Source organism: Diorhabda carinulata, chromosome X, assembly GCF_026250575.1.
Source record: "Diorhabda carinulata isolate Delta chromosome X, icDioCari1.1, whole genome shotgun sequence".
Lineage (NCBI taxonomy): Eukaryota > Metazoa > Arthropoda > Insecta > Coleoptera > Chrysomelidae > Diorhabda > Diorhabda carinulata.
This window is the reverse complement of record NC_079472.1, coordinates 20,252,115-20,272,691: the sequence shown is the minus strand read 5'-3', so window position 1 is coordinate 20,272,691 and position 20,577 is coordinate 20,252,115. Positions and strand designations below refer to the sequence as shown.

Genomic DNA, 20,577 nt, shown 5'->3' with positions numbered 1-20,577 from the left:
TTTTAAAACTATAAGGCAGAATCTTGAAATGCCCTTCCAAGTTCAAAGTAATATCCTTCCCAATGCAGGCTTGCTTTCTGGAGGGTAATTTGAGAAGTTATATTAGAGATATGAAAAATTAACCATTCTCTTTTTTATTCACATTGCATTTTGAACATTCATTAGTATAAATATTTCGTTTACCTCAAATTAACATTTCAAATTACAAATTGCAAATGAAGCTTTGTCATTTCAGTTAAAAACTCATTATCCTTTTTCAACATCTCGTAAGCATAGAACATCTTCTCTGTAACCAATTTATTTTCACTAAATCATGTCAGTGAATAACAAATATAATATAACTTAAACAAACATTAGTAATTTGCCGCTATTTTAAACTATACATAGAAAATTAGTGTGCGTGATTAAATTAACGGAATGATGGCCATGGTGGATGTACATGTGATGAGAAAATACCTCAACGTCACCATAATATTAAATGAATCATCCAAATAAATTATAATAATTATTCGTATCATTCCTAATCTTTATATATACTCTGTGTTGTGTTGAATACTTCAAATTTATTTATGGTTTTTAATACTCGAGGCTTCATCACTTACAATTTCAGACAAATCTATAGGAACCACAGATTTTTATCTAAAACTAGGAAGGTTAGAGGTGAAAGATCATTTTCATATGGGGTTCAGATTAGATTAGATAAACTAGTGCGGAAAAGACGTGAAAATATTGTGTACTATGTGAACTATCTATTGTAGTCTTATAAGGTTTAAGTCTTAAATGTGTTTGAAACGAAAAATAGTATATTTTAATAAATTTCCACAATAGTGCTCGCAAGCCTTTCCGCAACGTATAAGAAATTGTAGAAAACTGGTGGATAACGAAGTAACGAAGTGAAACAAAAATTTCTCATTTATCATAAAATTTTCTTTCATTAATTATCTCCTACAAAAGAAAGGCTTTGAAAATGGCGCCTATACCGTCTATCATGTTTACTCTGTGTGTGTATACTATATATACTTACAGGAGGTTGCAAAACTTAATCGAACACTTCTTGGAGAACTAATGAATAAATAAATAAGCATTTGTACTACATCCTATCAAAGATCACGTTACTAATGATCGATAGAATAAATTTCCATTGTCAGGCTATAAGGTTCTTCCAAGTTTAAAGTAATATCCTTCGTAGACTATAGTTTTTTTTCTGTTTTTATTTGATAAGTTGTAAGTTAACCAACTGAATTTTCATACATTCCAATTTTTTCCATATGTAAGTTCGACAGTATGCAGTTCAATTAATTTTGCTTAAGATTGCTTAGCATCTTGTCAATACTCCGACTACTGGAAGAACTATGATTTTTACGCTGAAGAGGGAGTTAAATTATCACTCCAAATCTGGCTCTGACTGATTTTGTATTTCTCTAAAGAGTGATGGTCAAAAGTTTTTGCTAAATAGTTCTATGAAAACCCCAAACATGGAGTTACATAAATACCCAATCCTGCTTAATTTCCAGATCTGACTCTATTTAATGAAACATTGAATGCCTGTGGAGAAGAAATTCAACAAATTTCAAAAGGGTAAGGGTCAAATGTGATTTTTTCGAAAGGAAATAATAAATGAAAATCTTGTAGTGTTTGAGTAGGTAGCTGTTAGCACGACTTCATTCTTTCTTCTAGCCGTATACTTTTGTATAATCTCTGTATAAAAAGTGCGGTGGAAATATTCTACTCCTCACAACCTTCAATATAAACCGTATTACTGCGCAAGTGTTATCGGTCCGCGCGCAACAGTTTGTGTCGAGGTGTATTCCTTCGAATCTGTTTTTCAATACAGTTCCCATTCAGTTTTTCTGTAATAATGGCGGTGAGTGTTTTTTTAATGTTTCAATTACATATTTTGTAGATCTCATTTGTATACATGTTTTCACTCCACTCAGTTATTATGATTTCAATTAATTTAACATTTATAAAAACGTTAGTTAGATCGCAATAAATTTTTAATTTAATGTAGTAGAGACATTCATAGTGTTTATTAAAAAATATTACTTTTCATACAAAAATTTCAGGTAGAAATAGAAAAATGTATCGATAGTAACCAAATTTCCAAATTAAATACATTGACACTTTCTTGCGCTCCACTTTTTGACATGTTCAATAGTGAATAATTTTCATTCTCCGCTTATGTGACAACTATGATATATCCTCTTTAGTGAAAATTTTGGATTGAATTTCTAATTTCTGTAGATAAATTATTCTTACTACAATGCTTGATGATCTTTTCAATAAATTTAACCTTGACAACGACATGAGAAAAATAATTTCCAAATAAATCGTTAGTTCATATGGAATTCGGATCATAAACAATCATTACGGAACATGTAATAGTAATAGTTTAGGAGTTCAATGACGATTTAAAAGAGGATTTTCCATCAGGAAACAACTTGAAACCCTACGCCACATCATCTCTGAATAATGACGAAGTGGCGTAGAAGTTATTTGAGGCCGTAAAGCTGTGGGAACCTTATTTAGAGTAGCTCCAAATAATGTTTCACTGAAGATATATTTCTAGTATTTCACGCTCAAATAAAATATGGAAAGTATATTTTCTAATCCTGCATACGCGGTTTTGTGTTACTACATATCTAACTTTCCTCATCCGTTGAGTTTATATATCATTTTTACGAGTTATTCACTTAGGTTGAGTTAGGTTAGGATAGATTAGATTATTATTGCTCATTATTCTATAATTAATAACCTATCCCTTAAAACTAAAAGATAAACATGAGCTTTATCAAAAGAATGTCTGTTAAGCAGATTAGTTACAGAGCTTCAATATTGATTTGAATTCACTCAGCCTATGACAATTTCCAAATATTCCGAAATAATGTATTTGACTTAAGACACAAGCTTCAGCTTTCTATAAATGGAAAAGATTTTGTAAGGAAAGTTCTAATTTAACTTTATTTTTTGAAGAAATTTCATGTGCCTAACCACTGATTTTCCATTTTTCATCGCCAGTAACAATGCGTCTAATAAAACTATTATCGACGTTTCGTTTTAATGTTTTAATGTCGGTTAATGCGTGGGGCACTATTCGACAATTTTCTTAGATCGTTACTAATAGTTTTAAACGGCAATGTATAATATCTTTGGAATGTCCAAAGGATTCCGATCATCAGCGAGTGCTGGTACTTGATTAACTGCTACTCTTATAAGCTGAATGTCCCATGCATGTGGATGACTTGAGTGCGAACGATAAAGTGTCAAATTTTTACTATTAAAAATTTTAAACCAACGCCGAGCTCGTAAACTACGTTTTCACATTAAAATTCTTATATTTTCCGTACTGTCGCAACAACTTTAAATTTTTGATTCCAATAATACACTACGAGATCTGACTATTTAATAACAAGACTGGTTTTGAGAAAGCGTTTTATTATAAAAATTATTCTACATTCAATTGCTTCCCTTCAATATACTCCCCTCCCCTCGTCAAACACCTTTCCATACGTTTTTTCCATTGATCAAAGCAGTGCCTTTAGAAGCTCTGCCGTTTTTTGCTTCACCGTTTCCATCGGGTCCCTTTCAAAGCAGATCTTTTTCTAAAATTTCTAACCTTTCAAGGACCTGTTGACGCAAGAGCTTTTCGTCAGGAGTCTTATTTTTTGGCACCAACTTCGCACAGACTTTTGTCGTGTGTAATTCCTCGTGTAAAACTTTTCTAACCGTTTCTTTATCGGAGTTTACAACCTGGGCAATCATCCGGGTTCTCATTCGACGATCTGCACGCACCTTTTGTTTGATTTTATTCACTGTTTCCGGAGTTGAATTAGTCACAGGGCGACCTTGACGATGGTCATCTTCAGTGCTCTCTCGGCCCTCACTAAAGCGCTTACACCACTTAAAAACACGCGCAAAAGATAGACAATTAGACAATTATCTCCATAGGCCTCTTGCCTCTGTTTTTCGTCACACATGGTTTTCGGCACGAGAAACAAACACGTTCGTTTCAAGCAGCTACTGCACAAATACTATAATAGTGACGGAAATGTGTTTTGGGACATGCAAAGACAAGATATGTAGATACCCAAAGAAGTACTATAGATACTCGCCCGTCCAGGGCACACTCTAGGGGAACTGTCTCATTATTTAATAGCTAGACATCGTATTTTCATATTTATCGCACTCCATACTATTTACGTATTGCATCATCAATAAACAAGAAAATGAAGAAAATAAACTCTTCATAGAATTAGAAACTAGTCTTAATGTGTTTAAATTGAAACATAGTCATTTAGTCATATAAAAACCAACGTTAATTATGAGACACCCCTAAATTCCAAATTTTTCCAATTTTTGCTTAAAACGTTTATAGATATAACATAACTAAGTTGTAAAATATTGTCAGAAAAAAATGTTTGATTCTATTTTTTTTAAACTTGATAAATAATCTTCCAAGATAATCTACCGGAAATCCTACCTGTGAGTGATAAGAAACGAATTAAAAATAAATTTACAATCTTGATAAAGTAATTTTCAACAAATATACATATCAACATATAAATACATTAATAGATTAGATTAAAGTTGTTCTCTATATTCACCCCAAGGGCAAGAACTTTTCTTCGTGACTTAAAAGTCTGATATTTTCTAAATGCTTCTGTCCGTCTTTATACTTCCGCAAATATTTTAGTATAGAAAACATTATTTTGTGTCAATAAAAATCGTAATGTACTGATTTTACTCGAAAAACGATGTTTAGTCATCGATGTTTTTATTACAAATGATTTCTAAGAATTTTACACCAGAAATATGAGTAATTCTATCAATGAAAAATAGTTACATTATTAGTATCATGACACTATTTTACACCCAATGACTTGTCAACCGTGAACATTTATTTTAAATCAATAGTTGATGGTTCAGATCCTAATAATAACAATAAAGTAAATATTAAAACAATCAACTCTGCACATTGTTCCCGTCATTTGGATCGCCAGATGTTCACACTGATTACCAACTAAATTTCTGTTAACCCATTATGACCAAGATTATTTTTTATTTAATTCCTATAATTGTTACTGGCTAAATATAATATTTATAAGTAACCATCATTATAAATATGTTACCGGAAAGGTATGTAATCCGTCATTGTATAAAACTCCTGAAAAATGTATGTAATTCCTAAAACCGCACGGAAATCTGTAAAATAAATTATATTACATACATTTCCTAGAAAATCTATACATTGTTTAAATAGCAATAGGAAATGTAAATATTTGATATATCAATGTGTATGCGGGGATATAAACTACAAGATAATGGTCAAAGTGCTAAGAAAATCCTACAACAACAGGCTGAAAACATGCTGAAATCGAGTGAAAACAAGTTTGCTTCTGTACCTATTGACACTTCTGTAAGAATTGCAGTTCCAGACGTTGACAGAGGACATGGTGATGCCCGAAATATTGTAGGGTTTGTTTTAACTAAAACCGATGATGAGCTTTATCAAATTAGTACCAAGAACAAACAATTATATTCTCGATCTCAGATTAATGTGTATTCAAGAGTTCTTCTTGATGCAGAGGATGCACCGAGTACGGAGATGGCACTACGGTCAGTTGCTAACCTTCAAACCACTGAAACCGGCCAGGGATTTAAAAACTGGAAAAGTCCGACATCTTGATTCATCTAGATCCCCATATTCAATCCAGCTATTATCCTTGAGACCAGTTGTTTGCAGCAAGATTTCTGTAGCTCTATTCAAAACCATAGGAAGAAATGTTCATTCGAATGCTCTATTTCAACTTGAGATTGAAGTTAACGGCCGTTCAGATTATCCAACTTCCCATCCTAATTCTCGTTGAGAGATTCCTCATCAGTAAAGTCGTAGATAAATATTTCTACTATTGAAAACAACAACTTTATGATAAAACTGGTAGCACCATCTAGCCACAAAATAATATTCTTGAACATTATTCACGTATTTAACTTAAGACGACACAAGCTTCGACTTTTGGAAAATGAAATAGAAAAAGCTATAAATGAAATTTCAGTAAACAAAGTTCTGATGTAATTAAAATTTGCAAAGAAAAGTCTCTGATAAGGAAAAAAATTGAGAGCATACGAAACTAAATCTAACAACACTCAATATGTCGTGTGATTAACTAAGAAAAACACATTTTTGCCAAAAATCAATTTTATTTATCAAGAGCAATGCAATCATTCCATTCTCTAACTTCTCGATGCTGTGCTTGTAGAAGTTTTGTTTTTTGTTTCAAAATAGGCTTCATTTTCAGCGATCGCTTCTTCATTTGAGCAGAATTTCGTACCAGTTAGCATTTTTTGAGATAAGCGAATGGCCAGTAGTCACTGGCGGCTATATCTGGACTATACGGTGGATGAGGAAGCAATTCAAAGTGTAATAAGTTCAATTAAACCATCTTTGCCATCGACTTGCGGATCAGTGCACTGTATTGGTGAAACATTGATTATATCTTCAACATTTGAGGCCGTTTTCCTTTAGTTTTACATTCAAACTATCCAACAACTCTATGTACTATTCGCTACTCTTCTTTTTGAAGATAGTCGATGAACAATATTCCATGCATATCCCAAAATACTGAAGTCATAACCTCCCAGCTGACTGTTGTGCCTTTGGACGCTTCGAACGTGGTCTCATCCATATAGAGACTGTTACGAACACATTATTGAGAAACATTTGGCTATTAAAAGATTTCCTTATTTCAAGCTAGCGAGCGAGTCCAGTTCCTCGTTGCCCTTGTTGTCCTAGGGATAGAGCGCCTAAATGATCTGGATCTTGCAACCAGCTCTTATAGGACTTTTTTACATTCTAAACCTAGATCACATAGAACTATGGCGTCGATTATGTATCGCACGTCCACCTTCCTTGACACCGAATACTTGGTTATTTGGGGATAAGCTCTGGCCAAACCTTTCATCTTGTAGACATCTATGTACCCTTGTTAAATATTAGTTTTAATTTTTTTGCAATTGAAGAAACATCTTAATTTGTTAAAGGCTTCAATTATCTCATTATTTTCTTTAGCCCACCGTTTTTCCTTGGGAAAACTTCAAAGCTGATGAAGACGCACAAATTTTAAAAGAATCTTTGGACGGTCTAGGCACCAACGAAGATGCTATAATTGAAATTCTAGCTAAAAGAACAAATGAACAGAGACGTCAAATAGTCACTACATATAAGACAATGTTTGGAGAAGTAAGTATCTTGCTCGTTAACTTATGAGTTAACTCGATTTCTATTTTTTCTCAATCTTTTTCTGGAGAAATATCAATAGATATTTTTTTAAAATCGAAATGCACACAAATTCAAATTTGTTTAAATTATTCGTAATAAGACTACAAAGAAACTCAGTTTATTACATATTCATTCAGTACTGATTTTTAATATTTTTCAAAGGATCTAATAGAAGATCTTAAAAGTGACCTTGGTGGAGATTTCGAAGACGTCATTTTGGCACTACTTAAAGACCCTTTGGACTACCAAGTAGAAGAACTACATAAAGCAGTTAGCGGTCTCGGTACTGATGACGATACCCTAGTGGAAATTTTGGTTGTCCATAACAACGAAGAAATTCTGCAGATATCTGAAAGATACCAGGAATGTAAGTTGAATAATCATGCATAAGTAATAAACACTTCAAGCTCTCGGAACCACGTTTCTTCAATAGTTTTCTCATTTTTGTCGGTAGTGGTTGTTCTACAATTTCCAGTTTTCACCACACGGGCCTTCGTAGATCTTCCTCGCAAACATTTATCTGTATTGTATCTTTCTGTAAAGTATGACAAAGATACGTCAAAACGTTTCAAATATAAAATATCCCGTAACAAGCCACATTTTATCTAATTGATTTAGGTAAACATTAATTTTAAAACAATTTTATTTTGAAATTTTTTTTAGAGAGATAAATAATTGATTGAATAACCGTGATTTTGAAACGGAATTTCATTATCAAATATTCTTTCAAAAACTTCTTTGTTTAAAGTAATTTTTCATCTTGAGTTCTTTCATTGTCGGCCATAATATTGAACATAACAAATGATTGTTTGATCGATTCATATTTCAGAGTTATTTTCAACGACCTCTTCAGTATGTATAACTTTTTTATGAAAGCTTTAGAATTGAATTTAGTTTTAGTCTAGTTTTTTTTCACATTTGAACCTATTTCAATGGAAAAAACTTTATGATATAGCATGAATGTGTAATTAGCACTACAGACTGTTTACGATTTATTTCTTTCTATCCGAAATTCAAGAGTTTTAATTTTAGTTATGTTATATCCTGTCCGTCCAACCCATTTTGGGTATACCTCTCTTTTTTCTCCCCCAATTCTACTCTTTCGTGACTTTTTAGGTATTTTTTCATTATTTATTAACTCTTCAAGATCTAAATCTTTATTCTTTTGCAGTGTAGGTCGACCGATTAATTTCCTTATTGCTTTATTTCGTCATATTTGCGATATTTAACTTATTGTTTTCTCTTTATGGATGATACTACGTAGAAACTTTCTCATTCCCCTCAAAAAATAAGTAAGTGGACCCAAACTTCGTTACTTTAAACGGAATTCTATAGTTTTTATTAAATTTTTGGAATTTACGCGAAATTTCAATATAACTTTACATAAGGCATCGTATGCCTAAAGTCCACCATTTTTTAATTATTCCACATTTTCGAAATTTTTGGCAGCCCTCCACTAAAAAAAATTGTATTTCTAAGTTTAAGTGACTCAGGTCTATTATGTTTGGGATTTGGACAAATAACACTTACACCCTTCAAAATCTGAGAAAACCTTAGCAAAAATTTATATAAGGTGTTCAGAAAATGGTGCCGAATATCGCTATGTAAAAACTTCGAACACACAATTTTTTCAAATGGCAACCCCTATTTCTCTCTTTACCATTGGATTCTACGTTTTAAATTAAAGGGACTTCGTTAGTAAATTCATATATTCATATTCATATATATTCAAACTAACGGTTTTTGTAGAAACTTGAAAAAACTGAAATTTTCATAGTTTTTAATTGTCAGTTAGAACTTAAAAATATATTTTTTTTAGTGGAGGGCTGCAAGTGTCCAAATATTTCGAAAATGTGAAATAATTAGGAAATGGTGGACTTTAGGCGTTCGATATCTCATATAAAGTTATATTGAAATTTCGCGTAGATTCCAAAAATTTAATAAAAACCATAGCTTATTTCGGTAAACCCATACAAGCAAATTTTCAGAGCACTAGTCCCACTACTTTCCTTATATTTTGATTAATTAATCTCCTTAATTGGCGTTCTTCAAGGGTACATACTAGTCCCCCTGTTGTAAATCATTTATTCATATAATACCTTAGCACCTCAGCACCGCTTGGAAATCTTCGAATTATATACACACTAATTGCTTCAAATTACGCCGCAAACAACCTCCGATCCCAAAATATCCTGACTCAATTCTCGGAACGGTGCAAGAGATGAAGGATGACACTCAACTCTCAAAAACTATCCCTTACCTCCTAATTTCCACCAGACGTCTATTTGGGAATGCGTACAATACTCTGAGTGCACCCTACCCAACCACCAACTAAAAAGGCTCTTTTGGTGCAAACATTCTCAGGTACTGCCAATACAAATAGCATTAACACCGATTATATCAATATTGATATAACATTAATTGCGAGCCGTCTAATGACCCACAACCCCGATTCGCAATTTGCACCAGCGAATCAAACAAATCCACTGTTATCATTTACTACTAGTAGCCTACGAATATCTCCCTGAAAATCACTCAACGTTCATCGTTCATCAAGTCCTCTATCGCAATAGGTAAAACTCTTTCTTCTCGGAGATCGTCGGTGCTGCAGGTTTTCCGCCGTTTTCCTGCAACCTGTTGAATCCGTTCATTTCATGATTCATTACATTAACTTATCAAAATATACAGAAATCGACTAGGAACCGCACAAACCATTTGTCGACAGTTGACTTGACAATGGTATTCCGCAACATCCGAAACGACTTACAGGTCTACTGGATATACTAGAAAACGTTAGAGGAGTAAGAACAAAAAGGGACAAAACAGTGAAAGACAGAATTCACAATATCTTGGTCTCCAACGAGAAGAAAAACTTATCTTTTTCATTTCAACAACATTATAATTTGGTTACACATATACAACTTTCTATTAGAAACCCTTATAAAATTTGCCTTTTTTATTCATTACATGAATCTCTTCATTGACTGGACCATTTTTTAAACATTCATGTTAATTGAAACAAGTTGTGAATATTCGTGAACAGTTCTTAAGAATCATCCTGTTTCTTTTGTCTATGACTGAATAGCTCCAACCGATTTGCCACTTTTACTGTTAATAAGTTTTTAGTTTAATAAATTCATTATACATTTCTAAGATTTATCTTCAGCGATATTGATTAGGCAGTGCCCTACATTCCTTTTTTATCTCATCCTCTTGTTTTTGTCCTTACGCTCCCTTTTTTGTTGTTCCTATAAATGAGAACAGGGTGACCTAATTCTTTAACTACCTACCCATGACATTGCGTCGCTATAATGAAAATAACATGGCATGAAACTCACATGAAAATTTAATTTTCTATAAACCACTTGTTTTCTAAAGCGATACATTACGTTAAACGCTGTAAAGGTCATATTTCAAAACCATAGTTGATATTAATTACTGATAATAATGATAATATAATAATAAATAATGATACAGTGGTTACGAAAGGCACTACACGTCTTCAACCAACCGCATGTTGATAAAAAAGCTTCCAACAGATGACTTACTAGCGGTAATCTCTTTCCAGAGACCGAAGGCTTCTAGATGGCTATCCAGGATCAAGTTATTAACACGAATAACTACAAGAAAAATATTATTAAGGATCCGAACACTCAATCTGACAAATGCAGATTGTGTTTGTGCCAACAGACATCAGATACCATCCAACATAAAACATCTGCTTGTAGTGTGTAAGCTAATACCGATTATCTACACCAGCATAACCAAGTGTGCAACATCATCCACCAAAAACTGGCCAACAAGTTCGGTCTTCTCAATACTTATAAACCAGCCGCAGAAGGTGCTCGTAAATGACAATTTTAGACTCTACTACGATAGGTCCATTATCACTGATAGACAGGTGACGAATAACAGACCTGACATCGTGGTGATTGATAGAAGAGTCAATTCACTCCTTCTTGTCGATGTAGCTATACCGAACACTCATAATGATCTCAACAAACACCAGGAGAAACTGGCCAAATATGCGGGTCTCGCAATTGAGATTAAACAGATGTGGCACGGCGAAAATGTGAAAATAGTCCCAGTTATTATGTCAGCAACTGGCGTTGTGTTTAAGACCCTGCATCGTCAAACTGGGATTACCAAAAACCACCTTCGCCGACATTCAGAAGGTTGTAATATTGAATATTTGCCACACAGTGCCACAGTGAATCGAGCCTAATCCTTTTGATACTTTGTATCCGGGATAGGTAAATAATACCAGCTCTAATCTGAGTAGTGCATAAGTCTTGCGCATAATAATGATAATATAATAATAAAATAATAAAATTAACTGATCATTGCAGATATTCTATTTTCCTTTATAGTATTTAGTCATAATTTGTTCCATACAAACTTTTTCACATTTTCTTTGATGATATAGTCGATCCGGATTCAATTTTATAGGAGAGCAAAAAAACATAAAGCTTATACTCGAGATGGGTGTACGAAAACGATAATAATGGTTTATTTGGAGCTTGTTGTATATGCTTAATTTTGAGCAGATCATTGTCTTTTGTTATCATTGTCTTTTGAATCAAATAAAACCACCATTGACGTCGTTGAATCAGTATGGCTAGTTGTGGACAATACCTTGAAATGGAAGTTTTATATTTCCGCTTTATCTAAAAAAGAACTGAACCTTCTTAACAGTTTATTATGCCCTTATTGAGTCGTCGCATCTCCGATATGCCCTTACCTTCTGCGGTATGTGTGGTACGATTCACGAGCAAATTTTCAAACTACAAAAGAGAGCTGTTAGGACTAAACAGACTAAACAGCAGGGCTAACTGTCGGGACTCCTTTAAAAGATTCAAAATATTTACTCTTTCTTTCTTATTCATCTTTGAATCCGTTTACTTAATTCGTAAGCACGCTTCTCCATTTTTAGAAAGATCATTCTACAGAATTCTATTCAGAATTAGTTAATGGCTTTATACTGTACGATGCGCAAAAAATGCACACTAATTTGCTAATTGTAATAAAATCTATAACATCTGTTCCCGCATTTCGCAATAATTTCAGGGCATATTTACTGGGAAATGCCTTCTACTCTATAAACGACTTTTATTCCAATAATGATATTTAATTCGAAGCATACTGCGTACTGGTTTCATGTTGTTATTGATTTTTAATACAAATTCACACCTAATCTAGAATTACCGTATAGTTTATTTTATTATCTGGTTTAATTTGACAATATATACATATAAAAATTTCCACATGTACATTCTGCATTTCTTGTGTAAACTTTAGATATTTAGATTTTATGTTATTTGTGTCTTTATTCTTTTTTTCGTAGTTTTTCACAAGCTTTTGTCTACAAATTGTGTAAAATTTTAGCTGTTAGCTCCTTATGCGATTTCATGAAAATTTCGCCTCTAAATAAATAAAAAAGAAATACTTTGAAAGCTGTTTTATCTAAATCATACATTGAAGTAAGACACACTGCTTAAATCAAATTGGGCTCAAGTCAAATTTTTATCGGAAAATTATATTTGACTCCTTGGGGCACGAAACACAACTAGTATCAGGATTTTGACTGTGACGCAAGTACCCAAGTTCCATGTGCATGGGATGTGGTTCTTAAACTTATTTCCATTCAACACATTGTTTTTCTGTTACTATGCGTTCATTCACATTCTATCTAAAAATCGAAAATGGTCGAAAATATATCTAGAATAATGATCAATGAGCTATCAATGTATCACTGCAAAATTTGTGAAATACACATGAAATTCTCTTGCGACTGTTGATGAAAGTTTCACTACTAAATCTTATTCTTATATTTTAGTGTATGAGACATCTTTAGAAGATGACATTAAAGGAGATGAATCCGGTACACTGCAGAGATTATTGGTGTCCCTATCCACGGTAAATTTTATTCATATTTACAAGTAAAATAAATAGAGAAATATTATTATTGAAACTAATTGATATTTAACGAAATATATATTTATTTGGTTATTTGCAGGGTGGCCGGGATGAATCTGGATTAGTTAATAAATCTGCTGCTGTTGCTGACGCACAGGCTTTATACGATGCTGGAGAATCATCTTGGGGAACAGAAGAATCAGTTTTTAACTCGGTTCTGTGCCTGAAAAATCCCAGTCAATTGAAGCTTATTTTTAATGAATATGAATCATTGACTGGACATTCCATTGAAGATGCTATTGATAATGAATTTTCAGGTAATACATCCTTAAAATAGAAAGTTCAAATAATATAATTCCTAATAAATACTCAAGTACAGATAAAGATGAAAAAACTTACTAAAGTACGTTTATCATTTGACTTATGAAAGAAAGAGAACAACAATAACCTTAACTAAATCATAGAATAATTATTCATTTAGCATAAGAAAAATTGTTAAAATCTACATCTGCTCTAGACTTAAATCGTTTAGAGATCTCTGGAAAGCTTAGGGAATCATTGAGAAGAAGGTTTGTTCAGCATAGAGATGTAGGTCTAAGTCTACCTCGTTTTATTTCAGACAATTTGTCATTTCAAGCACATATTATTGAAAGTATTTCACGCGAATGACAAATATTAGAGCAGATTTCTATATTCTAACTATAAATTTACTACTGCCGGATCTAAAACTCAAATAAACGATCTGTAAAGATCGATAAGAGGATCATTCCATTTTAGTAAATTGACACTACCTTTGGGAATGTGGAACCATACTGATCCAAGAATTACAACATGCCAAAATTTTTATTATTATCTTCCTAAACGACTGCGTACCCATATTTGTTTTTACAATATTATTCTCCTTAGTCGAAGGCCATTTGATTAATAATGATTTCAATATAAATTTTTATTTTCTCAGGGTCAACCAAAAATGCTTATTTGAGTTTGGTGAGTTGCATGAGAGATAGAGCTACTTATTTGGCGACGAGACTGCACGACGCTATGGCTGGTATGGGTACAGATGATAGAACACTCATCAGAATAATTGTTTCCAGATCTGAAATCGATTTGGAGGATATAAAAGAAGCTTACGAAACTAAATACTCCAAGAGTCTTTATGAACGCGTGTCGGTAAGAGATATATCAGTATTTGCCTTTTTTATAGCACATAGTTGTTTAAATTTTCTTCAAATTTCTTCTATACATCCAGTGCTTACTAGACGTTAAGTATAAAGGCTTGTGTTTCTAATTCTACCTAAGAACCGAACCTATTGAAATCAATTTTCTCTCATTTACGCATGCTTATTTTCATAACGTTTATCCTAAAACACGAATTTTCTCTTTACCCTTTAAACGCCTACTTGAAATCATTAAATTCCCTCCAAGTGTGATTTAGAAATAAATACTAGTGAATTACAGTTTTTATTCACGTCAGAAAAACAAAAATTAAAAGCTCAAAATTACAGCTTAATCAAGAGCCAATCAAACTTGACCCAAGGCTTTTACAACATTTAAATACATGGGTACAAATTTAGGGTTAATACAATATTATTACGTCTATTTGAACAAAAATATAAATACCAAACTTCATATTTTACCATAGACCAGCCTATTTATTGTACAGCTTTATTACTAATTTTAGCCTTGATACTAAATGTCTAGCAAGCACTTACTCTTACTCTTTTAATTTGATAGTCTTATGAAAATTAATATAATAACATAAATTCAGTATGCTGTATATAATTACTTTCTTTTCCATCTAATCAAATATCAAAGCTTAATATAGCTTAATCAACAAATTTGCCTACGCAGAGCGTAAGATATCAGATTTTTATGTATTATAAAGACAACAAGCCATTGGATCAATTCAGGATATGTATACGAGGATATATTGAAAAATTCTTAGCCTACTATAGAACCAAACAAAATTTCAATTCAAATCAAAATATTTTATCACTCAAAATATTCTCCTCTTAATTGGATACATTTATTACAGCGAACCTGCAACGTCTCTAGACCTTTCAAAACAAATGTTTCTTCTTGCTCTGCAACTCAGACCTCCACAGCTTCTATTACCTCCTCGTTGGAAGAAAATTTACGACTTTTTAAACTTTTTTTCAGTTCCAGTAATTCAAACCCTAAATCACGAATCTTTTACATGGTAACATGAAATTTGTGTACAGGGTCGTTGTAGTTGCAAAAACAAAACACCTTTGGATAGTAATCACCAGTTATTGTTCTACCCTTATCCAAAGAATCAATCATGATTACTCCATGGCAATCCCAAAAAACTGAAGCAAGAACTTTTCCAGCAGATTTTTGGACAGGAAACTTCTTAGGTCTTGGAGAACCAGAGTATCGCCATTCCATCGATTGTTGTTTTATTTCTGGATCGTAGAAATGTACCCAAGTCTCATCCATAGTAACAATTCGGTTTAAGAAGTCTACATCGTTTTCAAGCACAGATCGAACGCGATGCTTCTACCCTTATACGCTTTTGGTCAACACTCAAACGTCTAGAGATTCATTTTGCAGCAATTTTTCTCATGTCCAAACAGACGTGACTATATGATGAACGCGTTCGTAAGAAATATTCAGTGCTTTAGATATCCGTTTTAGCCCAATTCGACGGTATGATAAAATCATATCATGAACTGCATCGATATTTTCTGGTTCACTGCTATAGTAACGCAATATTTTGTTTATGCATTTAACTGGTCTAGGCTAACTAGATATCAATACATCCTCGTACATAGTGGCTTAACTCTAGAATCATATGAAAATATATTTAAACCAACTTAACTATACATCTGGTATACTGCGTTATTACTTTTTAGGTTCTTTCCCAAAATCATATAATAGATCTAAACCTACTCTTTTTCTATATCTGTCTCCTTGATTTCGGTGTGTATTCTCAAACATCCCGGAGGGGAGCGCATTTGAGATTGTCTACATTTTTATTTTTCGTGTCACCAAAAAATCCAGAGATCCTTACAAGTTTCTCTAAACTCTTCGTTAATAGTTTTTAAAAATGCTCGATACAGTTTTGTACTATCTTAGAGGTGATAACTACCACCTCGGATGCCTTTAGAGTTTTTTGTGATAGCAGTTTTAAATATATTTATTTTTTATCGATTAAATGTCCAACACAGCTCTAAATTACCTCTAACTGCTTCCAGTTGTGTCTTTGACCTATCTGTATATCAACCGGGCTCTTTTGGGTTTAGTAAATGTTTCTTAACATTTACGCACTGGCAATGAGTGGTCAATTTTGAAATTAAATGACAGGATACACATTTTACTATGGCCCTTGTAGTTATTAATTTTCTTTATTCCATAGTAAGTTATCAGGACTATATGGAAATTTATTTTAAATATTGGTATAAATTCCAAAATTGATACATACACATGTGAAACCTGGACCATAAAGAAAAAAGGGCAAATTAAACTATGAATAAGGAAACAGAAAGAAGAACTTTGATAATAGTGTGATTGAAGGACTGCAGAATAAAGCAAAAAACAGACAAAATGGAAAGGGCATGTGAAAGATCTCGAACCCGAGAGCCAGATAGGCCCACAGGGTATATTGTTGTAATATCTTTGGAAAATTTTATTCACTTAAGCATTTTTGCGTTGGGCTTCCTCATAAATTTACTGCCAATGCTCATTTATAGCATATGAAATTATCAATTTTTGAAATGCAAAATGAATAGCTTTCAATTATCATTTTCTCCCTAAGATTTGTATAGAATTTTTAATATTGAATAAATCATTTGAAGGATATAGTTTTGAAAGAGCACTGATAGAGGGTTTTATTATTTTTTAGGATGACTGTTCTGGAAAATACCTAAAGACATTGCTATTAATTATCGGTTAAAGAAAACAGAGAAAAAGTTATCAATTCCCAGTATCTTATTATATTCAATACAATATCAAGTTGTTATATTTGTTGGTTCGTTTATTCATATTAGAAATAAAAAATAGTTTCTGCTTCAATATTGTTCTATTTAATAGTGTTATTATTTTTTTTTTATTTTAGGGAGACTCAACCGGAAAATATGAAAACATATTATTAGCAATAATAGGTTATTAAAATATATTCATAATTTCTAATCTAAAACTAATAAGTTTTCATTATAAAAACAGTTATTTATTTTTTCATTTAAACATACAACAAAAGTGTTTAGTTATATGTTTGTACCGTCTCAATTATCTCAGAAAAGACTTGCACGATTTTTATTAGTTTTGCTTCGTAAGCCAATGTGGTCGATAATACGTTGATATTTACATTGTTGTCGGATATTTCGTTTTTCTAAAAATACAATGGACTTTGCTATTTCAGTTTGATACATAGAGATATTATCGATAGAGATAACAAGTCATAGCCATCTATGTACGTCCTACCGATTTCGATGAGAAAGAAAGAGACGGCCAGTCAGAGATTTTTTGTTTTTGTCTATACGCGCAGTTAGAAAAGGATTACTCAAATTTCTGATTGTCTCTCTCGTACACGGCGACAGTTATCAAACTTGCTTTTTGTCTATATCTGTAATGTCTCTATTGATGTATCATGTCCTATTTTTTGTTTTTTTTTTTTTCTATAAAATTCATGTGATATATAAGTTACCATAATTCCACAGTTATATCATTTGGAATAACCCGAAACATAAATAAGTAAAAACTGCTGTTGATATTTTTAAATCCAAGAAACCTGCCCTGAAAAAAATTAATATTTGCAACAATCTGTCGAATATTAGCAGATTTTTTATGAAAGTTTTAAAGTCACCCCTCAGGAAATGATTTAAAGGATTCATTTCGGGTCATTCTATAAAACTACACCTTAATATAATATCATGTATCGTCATTCATTTTATTACAAATATATGTAGTAAATAATGATACAATAATAAATATTATCCAAGATAATCCAATACTAAATTACAAGAAATAAAATTTCTGCATTAAAATTCAACGGAAAATATTTGGATTTAATACCACCGAAGCAAAGTCTTCAATGGAAAAGGGACCAATTCTTTTATTGCCCATCGTTCCATCCGATACCTTATACTTTGTATATAATAAATAATAGTTGTGGGATTCTTTCAACGAGGAATTGCACGTGCTCAGTATCCATAATTATTTTTCTATTTATACCAAACGGACTTCATCGCAAAACATAACCTTGTTTATTGGAATTCTTGAAATTTATGATCGTATTTTCCTATCATTTGGTGAGAAAACTTTTCAAAGCTATCGAAGTTATCATCTGTCAATTCATAAGCCCACCTTTCTCGGTATGAATGAAATTTATAATCATATAAACTTCTAATCTTCTAACATTTTACAGACATCTAAAGATTTGTTTTCACCCCGATAAGAATAAACAGTTGACAACACTATATTGAGAACTAATAGTTTATGGTTAAGATAGTGGGAGGTCGAGAATTATTAAGCAAGCATAGGCATCATGATAGACACGTCGAGCCTACCAAATATCCATGTCGAAAAAGCTGATCAGGAATCTTAGCTTGAACCTTTCAGCTTCACTAGACAAACTCTAAGGCTTGCACATATGTTGAAACGCATGTTTAAGCAGGGCAGTTGATTGTCAAGACAAGCAGAAGGTTCATCTATATGTGTCGTAGCTTGTTCCATTGCAGTATTTCCATCCATCTCTGTAAAAACTATCTTCCTTTCTCAGAGATACGAATACTACGTTTTTTTGCTGCACCAAAAATAGACTCTGAACCCGCTGATCCCAATCTAGCCAGCGAATCAGCCTCGCCGTCGCCCAACAGACCTGTGTCTAAACGAGGTGGTCCTTGCAATCATCACTCACTGTTGCTTGAGAAGATTGAGATTACTGTGTTTAATTAAGTGTCGCACGAACAAATTCCATCGCAGAGAATATTATTGATTCATCCTGAATATCTGAGTGAATTTATAAGATTTTTATTGACTTCTACCTTCACCAATATCCTAAAATATCAATTCTTCGTTCCACAGTATTTTACAAGGTTTATAATATAGTGCAAGTCGTTTGCAAAATAATTAAGGCATTTCATACTTGAAACTCCTTTTTTTAAACACTGCCAATACTTAATTTAATCTATATCTAATATAAAAATTGATGCAATTCGTAGAACAAATCTTGACAATATTGTCAGATTTTAGTAGTACAAACGTAGGGGAAATGTGAAACAATGAGGTTATGTTATATTTCTAATATAATCTACCAAACTACTACACTATTTTTTATTAGATATCTAATTCGCTAGATGATGCATTTAAATTTCTTAGAGAGCCAGTGAAATTAGCAGCATACTAATTCGTTGTTTGAAATTGCAAAAAATGTAAATAACCATACATTTTCTATCAACTAACAAAGCATGTAGATGTGATTTTTGTTTTAACCATCGCCTTTCTTCTTCTGACAAATACTCCAAAATAGTACTACTATTTCCGTATATAGTTAAGCGACAAAAGTTGGTCTTTTAGTTTATATTTGGAGTTTGTTTGAATTATAACAATTGAATTCTGTAGAGTAACAGCTCAAAAATAGTTCAATATTTTTTCCATTTCTGAAATGTTTCAATTATCCCACTTCTGAATTTGAAATTGGATCAATACCTTTTAGAATCATTCCAATATTTTTAGCAATATATTTGAAAGTAAAACATGATTAGTAAATAGTCTAGAGGTATTTTGAACTATATAAAGCAATAGTCCCATTTCGGAAAATTGTTAAATTTGATTTTTTTCAGAGTGACGAGTCTAGGAACATCAGAAAGATGCTTGTTGCGCTAATTGAATAAATTTTAAGTAAAATGTTGATAAAAGTGCGCTTTAAAGTCACGATATGCTTGAAATAATATAGACTGCACGAACAAATTGCTAATATATAATACATAATATTTCTTTTAGATACATATACTTGTTATTTTTTATGTACTGCTTATATATTTTATGAAAATTGTATTTTAGAAGTTTGCAAATGAAATAAACGCATATTTCACACTATTTCGTTTCATTTATATGTCCAAATCTACCTTGGAAGTTCGATTTATGTTTAAATACATGCAGGTGTTAATCAATCGTCTGGGTTAATTATTACACACATTCACAGAACAAGCGAGATAATCGGTTTACCACTCCCTATCTTTCTCTACTCGCTTCTGATTTCTTTGCCGTTCCCATCACTCAAAGCTTTGACGTCATTGTGATCCAATAAAAATGATTAGAGAGATGTAGAGAATGGTATACCTATGGTCTGTCTCTCACTATCAATAGTTCGGGCATCCTTGAATAAGATTCAATATCTCGTTTCCTCAATCTTTATTATT

The 20,577-nt window shown here is 32.4% G+C and overlaps 1 protein-coding gene across 3 annotated transcripts; it reads left to right on the top strand.

Annotated features, from left to right (window-relative positions):
• Positions 1 to 1,767: 1,767 nt before the first annotated feature.
• LOC130901827 (annexin B9-like) lies at positions 1,768 to 20,251 on the top strand. Of its 3 annotated transcripts, none has more exons than XM_057813450.1 (7): positions 1,768 to 1,864; positions 7,070 to 7,240; positions 7,442 to 7,646; positions 13,116 to 13,195; positions 13,296 to 13,512; positions 14,154 to 14,365; positions 19,999 to 20,251. In XM_057813450.1, the coding sequence occupies exons 1-7, from the start codon at positions 1,859 to 1,861 to the stop codon at positions 20,047 to 20,049; spliced, it is 942 nt and encodes a 313-aa protein (XP_057669433.1). In that variant the 5' UTR covers positions 1,768 to 1,858; the 3' UTR covers positions 20,050 to 20,251. The 3 variants fall into 3 exon arrangements, with proteins under 3 accessions (XP_057669433.1, XP_057669431.1, XP_057669432.1); XM_057813448.1 differs by having other exon boundaries at positions 17,274 to 20,251; XM_057813449.1 differs by having other exon boundaries at positions 17,061 to 20,251.
• The last annotated feature ends 326 nt before the right edge of the window (positions 20,252 to 20,577 follow it).

Bases quoted from the DNA above. Each gene is read 5' to 3' on its own strand.
- LOC130901827 (XM_057813448.1), top strand. The intron at 7,241-7,441 runs GTAAGTATCTTG...TATTTTTCAAAG, and splicing joins ATAAGACAATGTTTGGAGAA to GATCTAATAGAAGATCTTAA. The intron at 14,366-17,273 runs GTAAGAGATATA...TTTTTATTTTAG, and splicing joins GTCTTTATGAACGCGTGTCG to GGAGACTCAACCGGAAAATA.